Source organism: Ursus americanus, chromosome 27 (assembly GCF_024610735.1).
Source record: "Ursus americanus isolate L20-20 chromosome 27, mUrsAme1.1.p, whole genome shotgun sequence".
Classification (NCBI taxonomy): Eukaryota; Metazoa; Chordata; class Mammalia; order Carnivora; family Ursidae; genus Ursus; species Ursus americanus.
The window spans coordinates 11,300,985-11,316,703 of NC_142153.1; the positions used below are offsets into that span (position 1 = coordinate 11,300,985).

General features: G+C 49.9%; 1 protein-coding gene across 4 annotated transcripts; it reads right to left on the reverse strand.

Moving 5' to 3' along the window:
• Nucleotides 1–269: 269 nt before the first annotated feature.
• On the reverse strand, nucleotides 270–15,313 carry ERLIN2 (ER lipid raft associated 2). Of its 4 annotated transcripts, none has more exons than XM_045779297.2 (12): nucleotides 15,224–15,313; nucleotides 13,909–14,030; nucleotides 12,540–12,621; nucleotides 11,426–11,472; nucleotides 9,272–9,333; nucleotides 8,979–9,104; nucleotides 7,274–7,347; nucleotides 7,051–7,109; nucleotides 6,450–6,541; nucleotides 5,512–5,601; nucleotides 3,706–3,785; nucleotides 270–3,329 (listed from the first exon to the last, which is right to left on the reverse strand). In XM_045779297.2, the coding sequence occupies exons 2-12, from the start codon at nucleotides 14,013–14,015 to the stop codon at nucleotides 3,135–3,137; spliced, it is 1,014 nt and encodes a 337-aa protein (XP_045635253.2). In that variant the 5' UTR covers nucleotides 14,016–14,030; nucleotides 15,224–15,313; the 3' UTR covers nucleotides 270–3,134. The 4 variants fall into 4 exon arrangements, with proteins under 4 accessions (XP_045635253.2, XP_045635252.2, XP_045635255.2 ...); XM_045779296.2 differs by lacking the exon at nucleotides 15,224–15,313 and adding an exon at nucleotides 14,944–15,209; XM_045779299.2 differs by lacking the exon at nucleotides 15,224–15,313 and adding an exon at nucleotides 14,735–14,933.
• Between the last annotated feature and the right edge of the window lie 406 nt (nucleotides 15,314–15,719).

Here is a 15,719-nt window from a genome sequence, read left to right on the forward strand (position 1 = left end):
GCATATTTTTTATAGAGTGATTAATGTAACAAAAATCACTTCTCGTTTACAAAGGGGGTCATTAACCTGCTGGGGCTCTTTGAAAGTAGAACTGATTTTGACTGTTCAATCACCAGCTTACACAAAAGCAGAAATAAAAAGAAATGGAAATACAAACACAAACTGGTTGGCTATTACCTCTTTTCTAAGGAAGCAATAGAAATAGTGGCTCGAACCCTACTGAGCAGAACTAATGAAGTAGCCAGTTAAGTTCACAGACACAGAGCAGACACCAGCCAACACACAGGTTTATTCTCAACTGAGGATTATCTTCAACCAAACTTAAATTGGTAAGTCAGTAAAGACGACGATCTTACTTTCACTACTTACTCTCTGGAAATGGCAAAGTCATCAGTGCTGAAAGATACATAGACCCACAGTAATTACAACAGATCATTTAGAAAACAACTTTTTTTGGGATCAATATATTGCCAAAATTCTTTCAATTATGTTTTTTTCCTCCTTCAAGTTAATATGACCACAGATCCCTTCAAATTTATTTTATTTTAGTCATATAAAAATTATTAACAAACTTTGGCTTCCTTGCAAATATTCTGTCCTTATATTAAAAAAGTGATTAAAAACAGTACTAAGTATGAACCACTTCTGTAAAGTTTAATGAGAAACATTCAACCAAGGTGACTTTTCCTTGGAAAAATCCTACAAAAACTGAATTTTATAAACAGTTACTTGTTTTGATAGAAGTTCTGTTTACAAATAGCAGCCATGACTTTACTGCCTACAAAAGTGTAGGCTGTCACATTTTACGTGTTTAGAATTCAAATGTTTGAAGATCAGATTTTCTAGTGCGTGCTGAAGACACAGAGTCGCACAGATTAGTTAGTTGTCCCATGCTGAGGAAACCGCTGACTTCCATGATTTGACGACTCAGGCAGGAGCAGATAACCATGGAATTTAAACTGAGGGGGCACTATGACATTTCTGTTTTTTGTTCCAAGAGGGGGCAACATTAGCATTGAGGGAGGCAGGGGCAGTGCAATTTTACTTTATTGAGGCTCTTTGGTGGTTCGAGTGTATCTAGTGCAAGGGACAAGCCATCACAGGATGTTAGTAGTGGGCTTTCAAGCGAAGAGCCTGAGCAAACGTGCTAGTCAGAGGCGGAGACAGCGTGCTTTTTATTCTACTGAAGTAGTGTTTTCTGAGGCCCAGGCAGCAAGTCTCGGAGTACAGGGAGCAAGTACGAAAATCGGGGATGCTGGATGTCATGGGTCGTGTTCTCCTACAAGTGATTAATGGCACTGGGATGGGAGGGTGAGTGTATCTGAACAATGGATAGCCTATGTTGGCCTTGGGAGACTGACTGTCTTCTGCAAGCACTTCTGAGCACATTAAAATCCATCATGCCCATGAACGGCCGGCTGCTTGCACAAAGTGTGACCAGGACCAGTGGTTTGAGAATTCTAAGTCCCAGCAATTAGAACAGGAATGGGCAACATTTGAATTAAGAGGAGTTAACATTTTGTTTCTAACTAAGCAGGCTGGAGGCTCCCCAAACTCTCAAGAAGCCTGATGCTACTTGGGAGCAAGCTGGCCCGGATTCTGGGGCCATTCAGTAAAGCAGAAGTCTGGGCAGGGGACCCAAAAATGAGGTGGGGATCTGTGCCAGAAAGTATCGTTCATAGTATCACTGAGCGAAAAGGGGTACAATGGTAGTTTCTTTGGTGGTAGCGGTGGGGAGGGCAGCTAATTACAGGGCCAGATCCTAAGCCAGAATTTGTCATGGAAAATACCAACGTTCCTGCAAGTTAAACGGGGATAGCCTAACGATCTGGTACACAACTCACGGCCTACCTAAGCTGGACCCCCTCCTCCCACTCCAATCTCAGGATACAAGAAAACCTTTCTTTCATGTTTGTTCTCCTCTATCCCAAATCTCTCAGAGTGACACAAAATCTTCCTAATTAGAAACGAAAGAAACCCCCCAAAACATATGAACAGATTTTGATGCAGCCCTTCCGATCCAGGGACCTGGGCACGAACTCTTGACGTGTACCCCACAGCTGTCTCTGGAGAGAGAGCGTTCAGTCTGACCCCTGTGTGGCTGTCGGCACCCTAGGCTTCAGAACATATGCTACTTAGTGGGCTCCCTTTTATCTGTCAGACAGACCGCCAGCATTAAGACGAGGAGATCCTTCAGGTGACCTTCCTCCGCCCCCAGAAGAGCTCTTCGACACAGAACCTCACAGTAAGACAGACACCAGCTCTCAAGGAACATACGCAGTTTGCCAAGCAGGTACCACGGTGGCCGAGAGATGGAACGATGACCCTTCAGCAGCAGTAAGACACTTGGGTCGTTTGTTCCTATCTTCCTAATGCTGAGTGGAATCAACGAACAGATTTGAGGGGGGAAAAAAAACCCATGTCGCAGAAGAGGTGAAAAGTTTTAAGAAGAATTGTGGGCTGGTGCCCAAACCCGGACTCTGGAATGTAGTCAGAAACCACGGCTCTTTAAGCCCTGGGGCAAGGAGGGTAGGAGAGAAAAGCTCGCAAAACCTAGCACCAGTCCTTCCTCGTGAGGGCTCGGGAGAGCGCGCCTCTAAACTCATGTATGCCCACAAAAATACCAGCAGAGCCCAACGTCCTCTGCGGCTGGTGCCCCCCGGCTCTGCTGGCACACTCGCGAGCCCGCAGCTGCCCAGGTGCTGAGCCCCGACCGCAGGCACCTCCCGTCCTGGAGGCAGAGGTGAGAAGACTGGACCGCGTCGCCCCAAATCTGGGACCGCAGATCACCTGCAGGCAACACCCTCTATTGCTCCCATTCTGTGATGATCGAATCCCTACTTAAGCCAGCTTCAAAGGGCTAAAATTAGTGTCTGGAGGTCAAAGGTCAAGCCCATGGTTCACCCACCTTAACAGAAGTCACCTAACCCGCTTACCTGAATAAGACCCCAAATCATCAATCCCCGCCCTCCCTTCCCAGGAAGGGGAATAGATTTAAATCCGTTTCTTCTTTTTTCACCACAGAATGTGGAAGAGAGTCAAAGCAGGTAGTGTGGGAGGGAGGAGCATCCCGGTTCATCATTAAAAAATAAAGATCTCTTTTAAGTGTCATCCGAGGTTGTGTACAAACACCGTCAGTTCTCCTCAGGGTCTACGTCCAAGGGCTCGTCATCGAAACTCAGCTTGTCAGCCAGCCCCTCGAACTGCTTGCCCGGGCGGCCCACAGAGTCCACGAACATGTTCGGGATGTCTTTGCCAAAGTAGATCTTGCTGTTGGACGCGATGGCCTTGTATTTCATCAGCTGCAGATACTCAGGGGTCAGCTTCAGCTGCAAGAAACAGACGGCAGGAGACGAGGTGCGGCCGGCCTCGAGAAGGGCCCGGGTGGCACCCTTCACTCTTCACAGGGAGAGGGTCTCTGTCAAAGCGATGTGCCCTCTCGACTCTTCCTGGCCTCACTGCTCTCGTAGTGACAGAGCCCTAATGGACCTGCGAGGTCAGGGCTGTTTCCGTCTCTCACACAACAATTAAACTTCTGCTGGGGCTCGGCTCAGGGAAAGGGCAGCCCCTGTCCCCCACAGCACAGCGGCCATCCCTTCCGGCCAGGAGGGGCTCTGGTGGTGGTGCCGGCCATCCCACACCGGGAGCTTTGGCCCAAACCCAAATACACCCTCCCTCTCTTCCCCACGGGGCCCCGGGCTTTACCTTGTTGGCCTCGGCGAGCTTCATGGCGGTGTAGCACTCCGCGTCAGCCTTTGCCTTCTCCCGGGCCAGAAACGCAGCATCTGAGGGCAAGAGGGCAGACAGGGCAGTGCAGAGGCCACCAGGACACCGGGCCCTGGTACCTTCCCCCGACTGCCTCTGTGACCTTGGGCAGACCGCTCTTTTTCCTCTGTGCTTTGGTTTCCTCCTCCGTGAAATGCGGAAAGAGGCATTGCTTCCTATTTCACAAGTCGCCGTGAAAATCAACCATACCGAAGAGGTGCTTGCACGGCATCTCCCCGTGGTGGGGACTAACGATGAGCCATCTGTTGCCGTGCCCAGCAACACCCGTGACAGCAGTCTCGGGAAGAGCACGGCTGCCAAGAGACACTTCCTGTTCCCACGCGCTTACTCCTCTTGCCGCTTCCTGGCGGGGAAGACGCGTGGGGCCCTGTCCCACCTCCAGCTCCAGAGCTCCCCACCTCATCCCTCTTGGGCTGCACAGCAAAAGCACCAGGAGCCCAGCCGTGGCTCGGACTACAGCCGGAGGGGGCTCCACCCCAAACCGAATGCTACAAACAGAAAACAGCTCGGTCCCTCTCCAACTTCATTTCCCTTTTTATTTCCACCTGTCATTTCAAAAAAGGTACTCGTTAACAGTGGTTAAGCTGGCAGAACTCTAAATACGGGAACTACATGCCACGGTCCAGACTACCACCTGTTTGGCTGAAGACCTATTTCAACTTCCACTGTGCACGCGACACGCTGCCTTCATCCGCGTTGACTAGCTTTCTGTCAAGCTGATGCAGACTTTCTGATGCTTGCTCCCTTGCCTTGGGAATGAGGCCAGCCTCCTGTGAGTCGTATCCACAGCCCGAAGCCAGGAAGAACGGCCAGTCTGTGGTGGGTCCTTACTGCACACCCTCAGCGCAGCCCTGGGCAGAAGGAGTGTGCCGTCTGGCTGGGGTGCTGGCTGCATGCGGCCCACTCAAGTGGCCTGAGCACCTGATGACATGTTTTTTAAGAAATAAAAATGTCTTGTTTTGCTAAGAGCTCCCTAATGAGGAGCCACTGATCTGTAAAATCCTAGTTGGCTCCTCACCGGGACCCCGCAAAGCCTGGCAGGCCCCATAGTGACTACAAGTGGACACCGCACTTTGAAGCTGGCCTCGAGGTCCCATTTTTTGTCCTAGAATTTGCTTGATTTAAGGCACCGCATGAAGGAAAGGGTAGGTGGTGCGAACGAGCTGAGGCCTTAGGGGGCAGGGAACTGAAGTTGACTAACGTTCAGAAAAGCCAGCAAAGAAAACATTTTCTCCAGCTCCAGTGTTGCTGGTACTGAAAAGGTGTCCTTGTCACACCTGCCTTGGTGTCCACTACAGGGGGTGCCGAGAGCAGACTTAGAGACCACAGCTGTGGTGTTCGCGGCCATGCAAGGGGGCCAGGGAAGGCACAGGGAGGACGTGCTGTTCCGGCCTCCCCTCTTCGCTCACTTCCAAGGCTCTGAGACCCTTCCCAGACAGCAGGGACTGAAACGATTCCCTTTTTTCTTAGGCCTAACACAAGCATGCCTGGCCGCACTCCGTGGACATCCGTTGAGTGAGTGAATGCTCTCTGAAGTGGGAAACTGACACCAGCCTGGCCTGTATCTCCCCCAATCTCGACCCAAAGCACAGAGAAAAAGTGATTTTCCAAAGAAATCATCACATCTTAGAACAAAGGTGAAAGAGCAAAGAAAATGACTCTCCCACCCCTTGTCACAGGGTGGGGCATGAGGAAACCTTGGGCATTCACTTCACCTGTGCTCACCTTCAATTTCTGAAATCTTCTTCTCCGTCTCCTTCTCCATCACCTTCTGCCCATAGGTGATTTCTGCGACCTGAGCCACCTTTTCTGCCTCTACAGAAATGAAGTTGAGAAAAGGTTCAGAGTGCTGGTATTTCAAAAGCTGGGCTAACTTTCACCTTTCCTGAGTCCCTGATGCAGGCTGGTGGGTTAGCTCAGAGGGAGAGCCCCTGAGGGACACTGTGACAGGCACACGTGGACTGTATCAGTGAGCGCGGTACCATGACATCAGCACAAGACGGTAAATGGGGAGACCTGGGCCCTCCGATGAAAGCGAGGAGCAAGCCCTAACCTCTGCCCTAGGTCACAAGGGCACTTCTCCTGAAGGGAGAGTCTAAGGAATAAGATACTGTCTGAACAGTTTCTTCCTGCTGCTTCACTTTGGGAGCCAGTTAGTAGCAGTTGATAATCTGGTATAGTGGTTACGAACCAGGCTCTGGACGGAGTCCCTGGGGCTGAACCCCGTTTCCACCACTTACTTGCCGTATGACCCGGGCACGTTATTTAACCCCTCTGGTCTTCGGTTCAGGGAAATGAGGTTAACGATAGTACCTACCTCACCTCGTGGTTGTGAGGAGTGAGGTAATTCACACGTAAGTGCTTAGGAAAGTACATGGCTCATGATACCTGCTGGATAGGTATGAGCCATTATTGTTACCCATTAAGAATTAACAGGAAAGGTTCCTTTCATTTCAGAGATAAGGGGAGACTCAAAACTCATTGCCCCTGGCCACGATCTGACGACTTCAGCTTTGCTTCCGGGAGTATGAAAGGCACTCCTGTGCCTGGGTAAGGGTTTGGAGGACCGTGTGATCTAACTGGGCCCGAGGCTACCTCGCAGCTTCCCGCCAACCCCTCCAGCCCCGTCGCCCTGTAAGGGGATCGCAGAACCACATTCAGACCGATGAGGGCCTTCTTCCGCTCCGTCTCAGCTTCCTTCTCCACCACCTTCTGTTTCTGGGCTGCAATGAGAAGCTTCGTCTTCTCGCTTTCCCTGCAGGGACAAAAAAAGGAAGCAGCTGTGAGGCCGCCATGGCCAAAGCTGCCGAGGAACTTCACTGTCCCCCGGAGAAGCCGGACGTCTGCCGAGGAGAGGCACACTGAGTTCTCACTCTCTCCTGGAAGGCTGTTCGACGTCCCAAGTACAAGCAGATCTGTGGCAACAGTAACATGGCTCTCGTTCTCCAAAATAACTCATTTGTGGGAAATAAAGCATAATTTACTTTGGTAAAATGCACCTGCCTGCCCACTTAACCACCTTTCGCTCCACCTTCTTTGGTGTGAGCCATGACGCACAAACAACACCCCCTGGCCCTTCTGACAGCATCACTGCTTGCAAGGGCTTCTCCCGTGGTTCTCCATCACAGTTACAGAGCCCAGAGCGATGCGAACACTCAGGAAGGGGAAGAAGTGCCTGGCTCGGCCTCGGTTAACTCGGGGATGGGATGAGGCGGGGGTGTGGGAGAGAGTGGTGGGCACAGCTTGGGCAGAGGGAACACTCACATCAACTCGTAGTTTCTGCGGATCGCCTCAGGTATATTGGGCTTGGTCACCCGCACAGCCTGGAGAAGAATAAAAATAGCACGTGATGTGAAGGTGAGGGTGCTGAGGGGCAGAAGCAGCTCCCACTGGCCCTTGATCTTCCTGCGCAAAAAAAACGATATCCCTTGGAAGGGGGCGGGGGTGGGCCTTCCGCAGAGGTGCGCCCCCCTGTGGCAATGCTTACTTGGATGACAAGCCCGGGGGCCATGGAGGTCAGGTCCTGTTGTAAAGCCAGCTTGAGGTTTTCGTCAATCTGATCTGCAATCAAGAAAGACAGAAAACGTTGTTGTCACACTGTGTAGGCAGGGGGGAGGAAAGTATGGGGGTACAGGACAAACGGAAACACCAGCTCGAGAATGTACCTGACAGGCAAAGGGGCTAGAGTGCTCATCAGAGCCCAGAAATCCGAAGACCCCCTGGCACATCTTTCAAAGCAACGTGCCTATGCAGCCCCTCTATGCAAGCTGGATGTGAGAGTATCCTTTTCCTGTGGCCTCCAGATAAAATCACAGAGGCTGCAGAAAATAGCAACCAGTTTCCAAAAGGAAACTGAGCTTTAATAAGAAAAAGAACAAACAATTCTTGCACATTTCTCGAGTCAGGCGGCAGCCTTTCCCTAGACTACAGCAGCTAAAGAGAAGGCAGGCACCCGTTTTCAAGAGGAAGAAAGGTGGAGTGGCTGTGCTAGGTAGTTCGAAGAGAGCCAAGCCATTGAAATCTAGTCATTTTAGAAGTTTCTAAAAGAAAAACGGACTCTGACGTCCACGAAAGCCCCAACGAAGACTATTTCCATTAAGAACTCCATCAAAGAATACGGCGGGTGGGGGCTGAAAATTTATGGTCCTGGAAACGAGCCCGAGTCTTCTGATACGCCGTTTGCTTTGGCCCTGACTGCTCTTACTGGAATTCACATGGGAGCTGTTTCATGGGCCAGTGTAGGAAGAGTGCTGACTGATCCCCCCTTCTGGCTGGGATAGTGCAGTGCCCACAGCGGCCCGCTCTGGCTGGGGTCTTCGGATGCCCTCTCTCAGGGTCCTTTTTAATGAAGATTCCTGGGAAAAATCACTGTCCCGTCCTAGTATCAAGAACAGTTGTTACACTATCATTTATTTTCAGCATTGGCCACTAGAAAACTTCTGGCAGCAAGCTTAAACAGAACACTTAACCACAAAAGAGCTAGAACAATTACTGAACTGTTTCTCTTGTTGCTAAAGTCAGGCTATGTTTACTTTGACTGGTTAAAAAGGTCAAAAAGTGTGTACTTAAGCACATGGATTCTTTTACGTGTTTTCCTATTCATCTCCGTGAGTACAGGCTTAAAGAAACCAGGAACTTTAAGCAGCTACGGTCCTTGTCCCACTTCTAGAATTAAATGTGAACCCTACCGTCCTCCTCACCTTTCCCGGGGGCCCTTCATTCAGTGTGGCGGGCCGAGAAGCACTCTGAAGTGAGAGCCAGGAGAGGGAGGTTTTAGCCTCAGCTCTGCTACCAACTAGCTCTGCAACTTTCTCCTTGGGGCCTCAGTCCCCTTATCTGAAAATGAGGCTGTTGGACTAGATAATCTCTAAGGTTCTTTTAGAATGGACCCTGTCTTCATTACAGAACGCTGTTTTAGGGACAGTGGGAACGCCCTGCTTTCTAGTCCTCTGATTTGGGCCAGGAGTCCTCTAGTCCACCATGATTCCTGTGCCCAAGGCTCACTTGCTTTCACGATCTTCTGCCACTGTCATCAACATTTTCTAGAAATTTCCCTTGGGACCAGTTCCCAAGCACCGGGTTCTTTGACACTTCCTGTCCGTTGCAACCCGTCCTCCCCAACGGTAGCTCAGAAGCAGGCGGCGGGGGAAACAGTAGCTGAGCCATGCTACGGCCAGTGGTGGATTTCTTACCAAAGAGCTCAATGTAGACCTCCTGAAGCGTATGCACACTGCAGAACTGGTTTAGCTCATGGTGGATCTTGTTGAAGATGAGGGCCTTGTCGTAGTCAGCAGTGTAGTTCTTCACGATGTCATACACTGACAGGGAGGGCGGGATCGCAGAGTCAGAAAAGGCAGGCCTCCCTTTCTCAGATACAGCGGCTCTCCCTGCCTGAGGTGCTGGGACAGACTTGGGGTGGGGGGCGTGGTGGAGGGACATGCTGGGCAAGGTAAGCCAGGGGTGAAGGTCAACTGGAAAAGCGTACCTGCATTTGGGACCAAGAAGTTCACCACTTCAATTCGGTCAAAGTAGATCATCACACCACCACTGTTGGGGGAGGAATGAACAAAGTCAGCAGCTGGCTCTGGAATATAGTGCCGTCTCTAGGTGACGGCATCGGGTGTGTGACTCGGCAGGAAAGGAGCAGAGGAGTTCATGGGAGGCCAGAAGGATGACAGGTCTCCAGGTAGGAATCTGCCGAGCTCAGAGCCAGAACACAATCTCCCGAGAAACCACACCTCCTCAAAATAGCTCCATAAGGAGAAAAGTGAAACTTCTGGGTGCCGGTAAGAAAAGAATAGTTCTTATCTGGTGACTCTGCAATGCCTTTGGATTAAAGCAATCCATTGAAGGGAGAAGTCAAGTCAAGGAATTCTCAGGACTTAGAGGGCCACAGTGGGATTTTATGGTCACTGTTTCTCACTGTCTTCACCATCGCTTTGGTTCAGCACTTCCCTTTCCCCGCAAAAATTCATTATAAATAATTTTATGCATAAACATTGAAAGTATACAACTAACGTCCATACACAAACACCTAAATTTAGCAAGTGTTACCATTTTACCTTACAGATTGATCTGCTTTTTTATGCTGAACATTTCTTTTTTTTTTTTAAAGATTTTAGTTATGTATTTGACAGAGAGAGACAGCCAGTGAGAGAGGGAACACAAGCAGGGGGAGTGGGAGAGGAAGAAGCAGGCTCCCAGCGGAGGAGCCTGATGTGGGGCTCGATCCCAGAACGCCAGGATCACGCCCTGAGCCGAAGGCAGACGCTTAACGACTGTGCCACCCAGGCACCCCTAATCTTTTTTTTTTTTAAAGATTTTATTTATTTAAGAGAGAGAGACAGCCAGCGAGAGAGGGAACACAAGCAGGGGGAGTGGGAGAGGAAGAAGCAGGCTCCCAGCGGAGGAGCCTGATGTGGGGCTCGATCCCAGAACGCCGGGATCACGCCCTGAGCCGAAGGCAGACGCTTAACAATTGCGCCACCCAGGCGCCCCTATGCTGAACATTTCTGAGTAAGCTGCAGTCATGATACTCTTTCCCCCTTAACACGTTCGTGGGCAACACTCACTGATTATGACATTCTCCTATGTAGTCTAACTCCATTCCCAAACCTAAGAAAATTAGCAGTAATTTCTTAACAGCCTCTAATACCAGATCCTTATTCCAATTTCCCCCAGTTGTTCCTCTTATGGACTGCATTGTGTGCCCTCCAAAAGTCCATTTGCTAAAACTCTAAAACTCCCTTGCGACTGTGTACTGAGATAGGGCCATAAGGTGGTAATTAAGGCTCCATGAGGTCACTGGGGTGGGGGCCCAACCTGATTGGACTGGTAAAGGAAAAGAGGCAGACACTAGAGATTTTCTCCCTGCGTGCACCGAGGAAAGGCCACATGAGGACACGGCGAAGTCACCATCTGCAAGCGAGGAAAAGAGGCTTCGCCAGAAACCAACCCTGCTGGCACCTTGGACTCTGAGTTTCCACTCAGTCTGTGGCGCTCTCCTATGGCCGCCCGAGCTGACTAATCCCGTCCCCCTGTCTTTCATAGATGGTATTTTTGAACCAAGTTCTAATTAAGGCTCACCATTGCTTTGTTTATGTCTCTCAGGTCCCCTTTTCAACCCAAAGCTCCTCCTTGTGATGCAAGCAGGCCAGCTGTCCTGTGCAATGTCCTAATTCTGGATCTGCCGGAATGTTTCCTAGTGGTGCTGGTCTGTGACTCTGCTCCAGTTCAGACCTTCTTTCTTTTCAACCAGACCACTAGAGTGGTGCTCTGTCTGGATTTCCAGACCCTGAGGTCACCCCCTACCTTTATGACATTCTCCATAGCCGGTTATGCTAAACTTATTCTCCTCTATCAAGTCATTTATCTGCTGAAAGCTTTCAGTGGATCTTCACTTGGAACAGAAAAAACCCACACTCAGCACAGCATTCCAGGCCCTCCTGAAGCTGTCTACCTTCTGTCATTTTCCCTACTGCACTGCACGTCCTAGTCAAATCAGAACCTAGGTAGCGAGGAGGCAGGGAACTTGGTAAGAACCACCGAGAAGAAATGCTTCTCCTTTCACTGTCTCTACCTGCAGCCAGACAGCCCTTCCGCTGACATAGGTTTAACTGCTTCACTCCAGGCACCTTACCTAGTCCCGCAAGGCACATTCTTCACCTCATCAGTCTGCAGAGTGGTCTAGAAATAGAGGAGACATAAAATACTGTAAAATGGGCAGTGACGAGCACAGTAACTTAGTTTTGGAATCCCGAACGGCCGGTCCTTGAGGTTATCTGGGTTGAGCTTTGGCCTTGTTAAACATGAATACTCCGCCTAATTCTCCTTATTTACACAGGGTGTGAGACTCAGATGAACAAAGGTACCTACCCCAGCTTCACTGTAAGTGAATCACCATATGATCAAGTGTAGTAATAATGATTTAGTAAAAAAGACCCTGGATTGGAGTCCTAAGACCTGTCTTTACCCCTATTGTCTTCCTTTACTAGTCTTGAAACAAGAGGATTCTGTATTTAACCTGCCTCAGCCCCTTCTCGGCATTACTGTGAGACTCCTAAGATTCTGGGCACAAATGCCCTCTGAGCACCATCAAGCACAGGAAATGGCAGAAGGAATGAACAGGGAGAATGCTGAGGACGTGTCCCAGGATATCTTCCTGGGTCAGTTCGAAAGTCATCCTCTGAATCTCCTTATCCTTCTTAGCTGGACATATCTCAAAGACGGCTAGTCTATCTTAGCCAGACTTTGCATCTGCCATCACTAATCCTACTCCTCCTTTAGATGTCATTTCCCTTCACCAAGTCCAGCTTTCCTCTCCTCCCACCCCCCAAACTATGTTCACATCTATGAAGTTCAAATAAGAACTTCACAATTACCACGTTTTATTTCCATTTATCTTGGTAGCCTGTGATTGAAAACACACAGACACACACACCCTACTCTTCCTTCTATAAATTCGGAATAGATTCTTCTCTGGCTCTACCTTGAAGTGAAGAAATAATTCCCAGCTGGGGCTTATGGGCCAAGGCAATGACCCCACGCAACTATTTCAACAATCAAATAAAGCTCTAGAGTATGTGGTTCATGAAGCCTCATTCTTTATATATACATACGATACTAATACATACACACACACACGATTCTTTGAACAGGCATTATACTCATCTAATGGGAAATAATTCCAAATTATGTGTCTGCCAACACCCCAAACCTGCAGTGGCCCAAATATGCCCCACGAGCCCATTTACCTGCACAGACTTATATGATGTGATGAAAGGAAGCATGAGATGGAAACCCGGGCCGCTGGTGGAAGTCAGGAGGGCTCCCCCTCTGTAGAGGAGAGAGAGGCAGTTTAGCAAGAGGTATCAATTACAGCAATGCTAGTTGCACTGACCTTCTCTACAGCCCCATAAACATTTCATACAGATTGACATGGGCCTGAGCCATGTCCACAGACCCCCACCTCTCAGCTCAACCCTAATATTCTAGGAAGCCTGATGGCAAAACATAAAACCATTATTCATGCTTTTGTGGCAGGAAAAACAGGCACATGGGTGAAGTGGAATGGAGACAGCAGGACCCCTGGCAATCCCTAACAGAAGAGGAAGTCTATTTTACTCTGTCATACCCACTGAGTTTGTGGCAATACACGGGGTAGTTAAATCCAGTAACATATTTATCAACTAACGGCACTAATGTTGGGGTCCAGGGACATGAACAACCAAAAGACTAATTTTAAGGATGCTTTAAAAATCATTTACATACCTTTTTTGGGCAGAATTACGTTTAGAACCGTTATATGTAAAGGGTAACAAAATTAAAAGCCTTTTTTGGGGACATATGAGCAGAAGGTGGGGAGAAATAAAGGGGAGAGTGGAGCCCAATAAGGCTTCTAGAACTTGCTATTGGCAATCCAGGAATAAGCATCTTGGGCACATATTAAGGAGTTTGTAAAAGACTTAAAGAAAAAAACTTGGTCATGGAGGTGACTGCAAGAAAAGCAACCCAAGATTTATAAGTGCTTCTTTGCTTTGCATTATGAAGGAAAAAATACATTATTTTTTTTTTCAAAAAAAGAGCAGTAATATAAACAGTGACGCAATGGTGCCCTTTCTTGTAAGAATCATGACCCTACAGCTTGCCTTGATTGACAGAGATCAATCTGCAGGATTCTTCTTCTTTGCTGAAATGTTAATTTTCAAGAGCGGGTACACATTAGCAGAGCAGACCAGCTCCTCAAGTTGCCATCAAGAGCTGGTGCTCATTGGAGGTAACCTTGTGGCACCAAGATGCCCGGCAGGGATGTAGGAGAAAACAATGTTTCAGAGAGGATCTGTAAGCACCCGTTTCCTTTAGATTTTGTCTCTAAATCTCTAGATGCATTTATCGTTCACCACCCATGGCATCAACTTAAGACTTCTAAGTTTTATATTTAGATCTATATATGTGTATTAAAGAGTGTGTGTGTAGGTCTCCCTCCATGGTCACGGACACCACAGCTTGATCTAAAAAGACTCTTCTATTCAGTAGACACAGATAATCAATAGCATCTGCTAGACAGTCACTAGGAAAGAGAGTCATTTCACAGGGAGTTGCAACCTTCTGTCTCTTCCTTACCTGTAATACACCCCAATATGTCCCTCTTCTATCTTGTGCACGGCTGAGAAGAGGGATGCACAAAAGAAGCTGGTAGCCACAGCCACAACTGCTCCCAACTGAGCCATCAGCGAACCTTTATCCTAGGGAAAAAGACGCAGGAAAACGTGTGTGGTCTGACATGCAGGAGAAAAGCTATGACAGGGAGAGGACCTCACTAAGCTGAGCTCCCTGTAAGTGGCTCAGACCCAGCCTGTTGTAGGATGAACACACGGCTAGATCTACAACTCTTTTCCTCCTTGTTCTCAGGCAACATTCCCACTGCTTCCTTAGCTGTGGAATCATATTCCCTACCTCCCCGAGAAGGCAGTGGCTCCAGATACAGCCGGGCCCCAAGAGAGAACCAGTGCCAATTGGGCAGCGTTCAGAGCACAGCCTTCTCTTCCTGTGAACACGAATGTGCTGTCACTGGAGTCACTCATACTAGTAAAAGGGAAGAGAGGCAGCTGCAGTATGTTGCCCAAATTACAGAGGATGTCAAATGACAGGCAGTTGTGGCTATGTAATTCTGGTCAGAGCCTCCCAGTCCTAATTGCCTGCCATTTCAAAGGAAACCATTATTTACTCCTTTCAGATGCTGGAGTGACAGAGACAGCATGTGAGCAGAATTCCCATGGTGGGATTCTCTGGCCTTTCGTCCACCTTCCCAGTTATTCCTTTGGATCTAAACGGCAGAGGGCTCTGAATACACCCTCCCATACACTTGACTGGCACGTTGCACCTGACAGGTCCCCAAGCCCATGGCTGGAGGAGAAAGAGGGTTCCCCAGGGTGGGAAGACTGGGAACCTGGGTCCAACTGCGTTCAAGAACCAGGATGAGAAAGAGCTGGCATCTAAAGACTCGTTTCCTGATCACTGAAGGATCTAGAAAAACGATGGTAACTGACAGCAAAGTTCACAGTCAGGCGTGCCTGGGCCCACCCGCGCAGGGCGTGGATTCTGCCTCCCGGGGCTAACATAACTCAGGCTCAGACGTCTGCGAGGCGCTTATTTTACCGTAGCGGACTCCAGCTACCGATCTGCAGCTGCGTCCTTTCTGCAAATGCCCCCCCCTCCCCGCCCCCAACTCGCGCCCCTTCCCTGCCCTCTTTCGAGAGAGGGTCGCGCGTCCCAAGCTCCCTGGGGCTCGCGGGGAAGGTACGGAACAGAAAGGGGTTGCTTTCTCGCTCCTGAGGGAGAGGTGGCTGGGGCTGGGGCCCGGGAGAACGGCTGATGAGCTTCGGCCGGCAGCCGCAACTAGGCCCAGTGCGCACACTAAGGGGCGGGGGCCGCGTACCAGGCTGTCCCTCCAGGCGCTCCGTACTCGTCCGAACCCCCGTGCAACCGTAGAAACCGCCACGCCCTCCGCACGCTACTTCCTTCCGGGCCTGTCGCTTTGATGACGCCATTAGTTCACGCGAGAAGAACGCCCCTCCTTAGTTCGTCAGTCCCGCCCCGCGCTCCGAGCGGTCAGAGTCCGCGCCTGGCCGCCAGAGGGCGCCCGCGGCTCGGTCCGGCCCGGCAAGACCTCGGTTTAGGGTTTCCAGGGTGGGGACGGTGCGGAGTGCCCGGAGAGTGACGTGGGGGAGGACGCTCGTGGCCGCGGGTGCTGAGTGACTGAGGGTGTTGCTTTCCGAGGTTCTAACTTTGGAATTTGCTCTGGATTCCCTCCCCCCCCCACATTAGGTCAAGTGTGTTGTTTTTCGGAACAGGTACCAGCGAGTTGCAACCGTTCTAGCCCTGGGCTCGCGCTGGCCTATGGCGCCGCGGAACCTAGCACGTCTGTTAATGCG

Coding starts and splice junctions, on each gene's coding strand:
- ERLIN2 (XM_045779297.2), bottom strand. CDS start 14,015: ATGGCTCAGTTGGGAGCAGTTGTGGCTGTGGCTACCAGCTTCTTTTGT. Junction 9,105..9,271: donor CTTCTTGGTCCCAAATGCAG/GTACGCTTTTCC, acceptor CCTCCCTGTCAG/TGTATGACATCGTGAAGAAC. Junction 6,542..7,050: donor CGCAGAAACTACGAGTTGAT/GTGAGTGTTCCC, acceptor TTGTCCCTGCAG/GGAAAGCGAGAAGACGAAGC.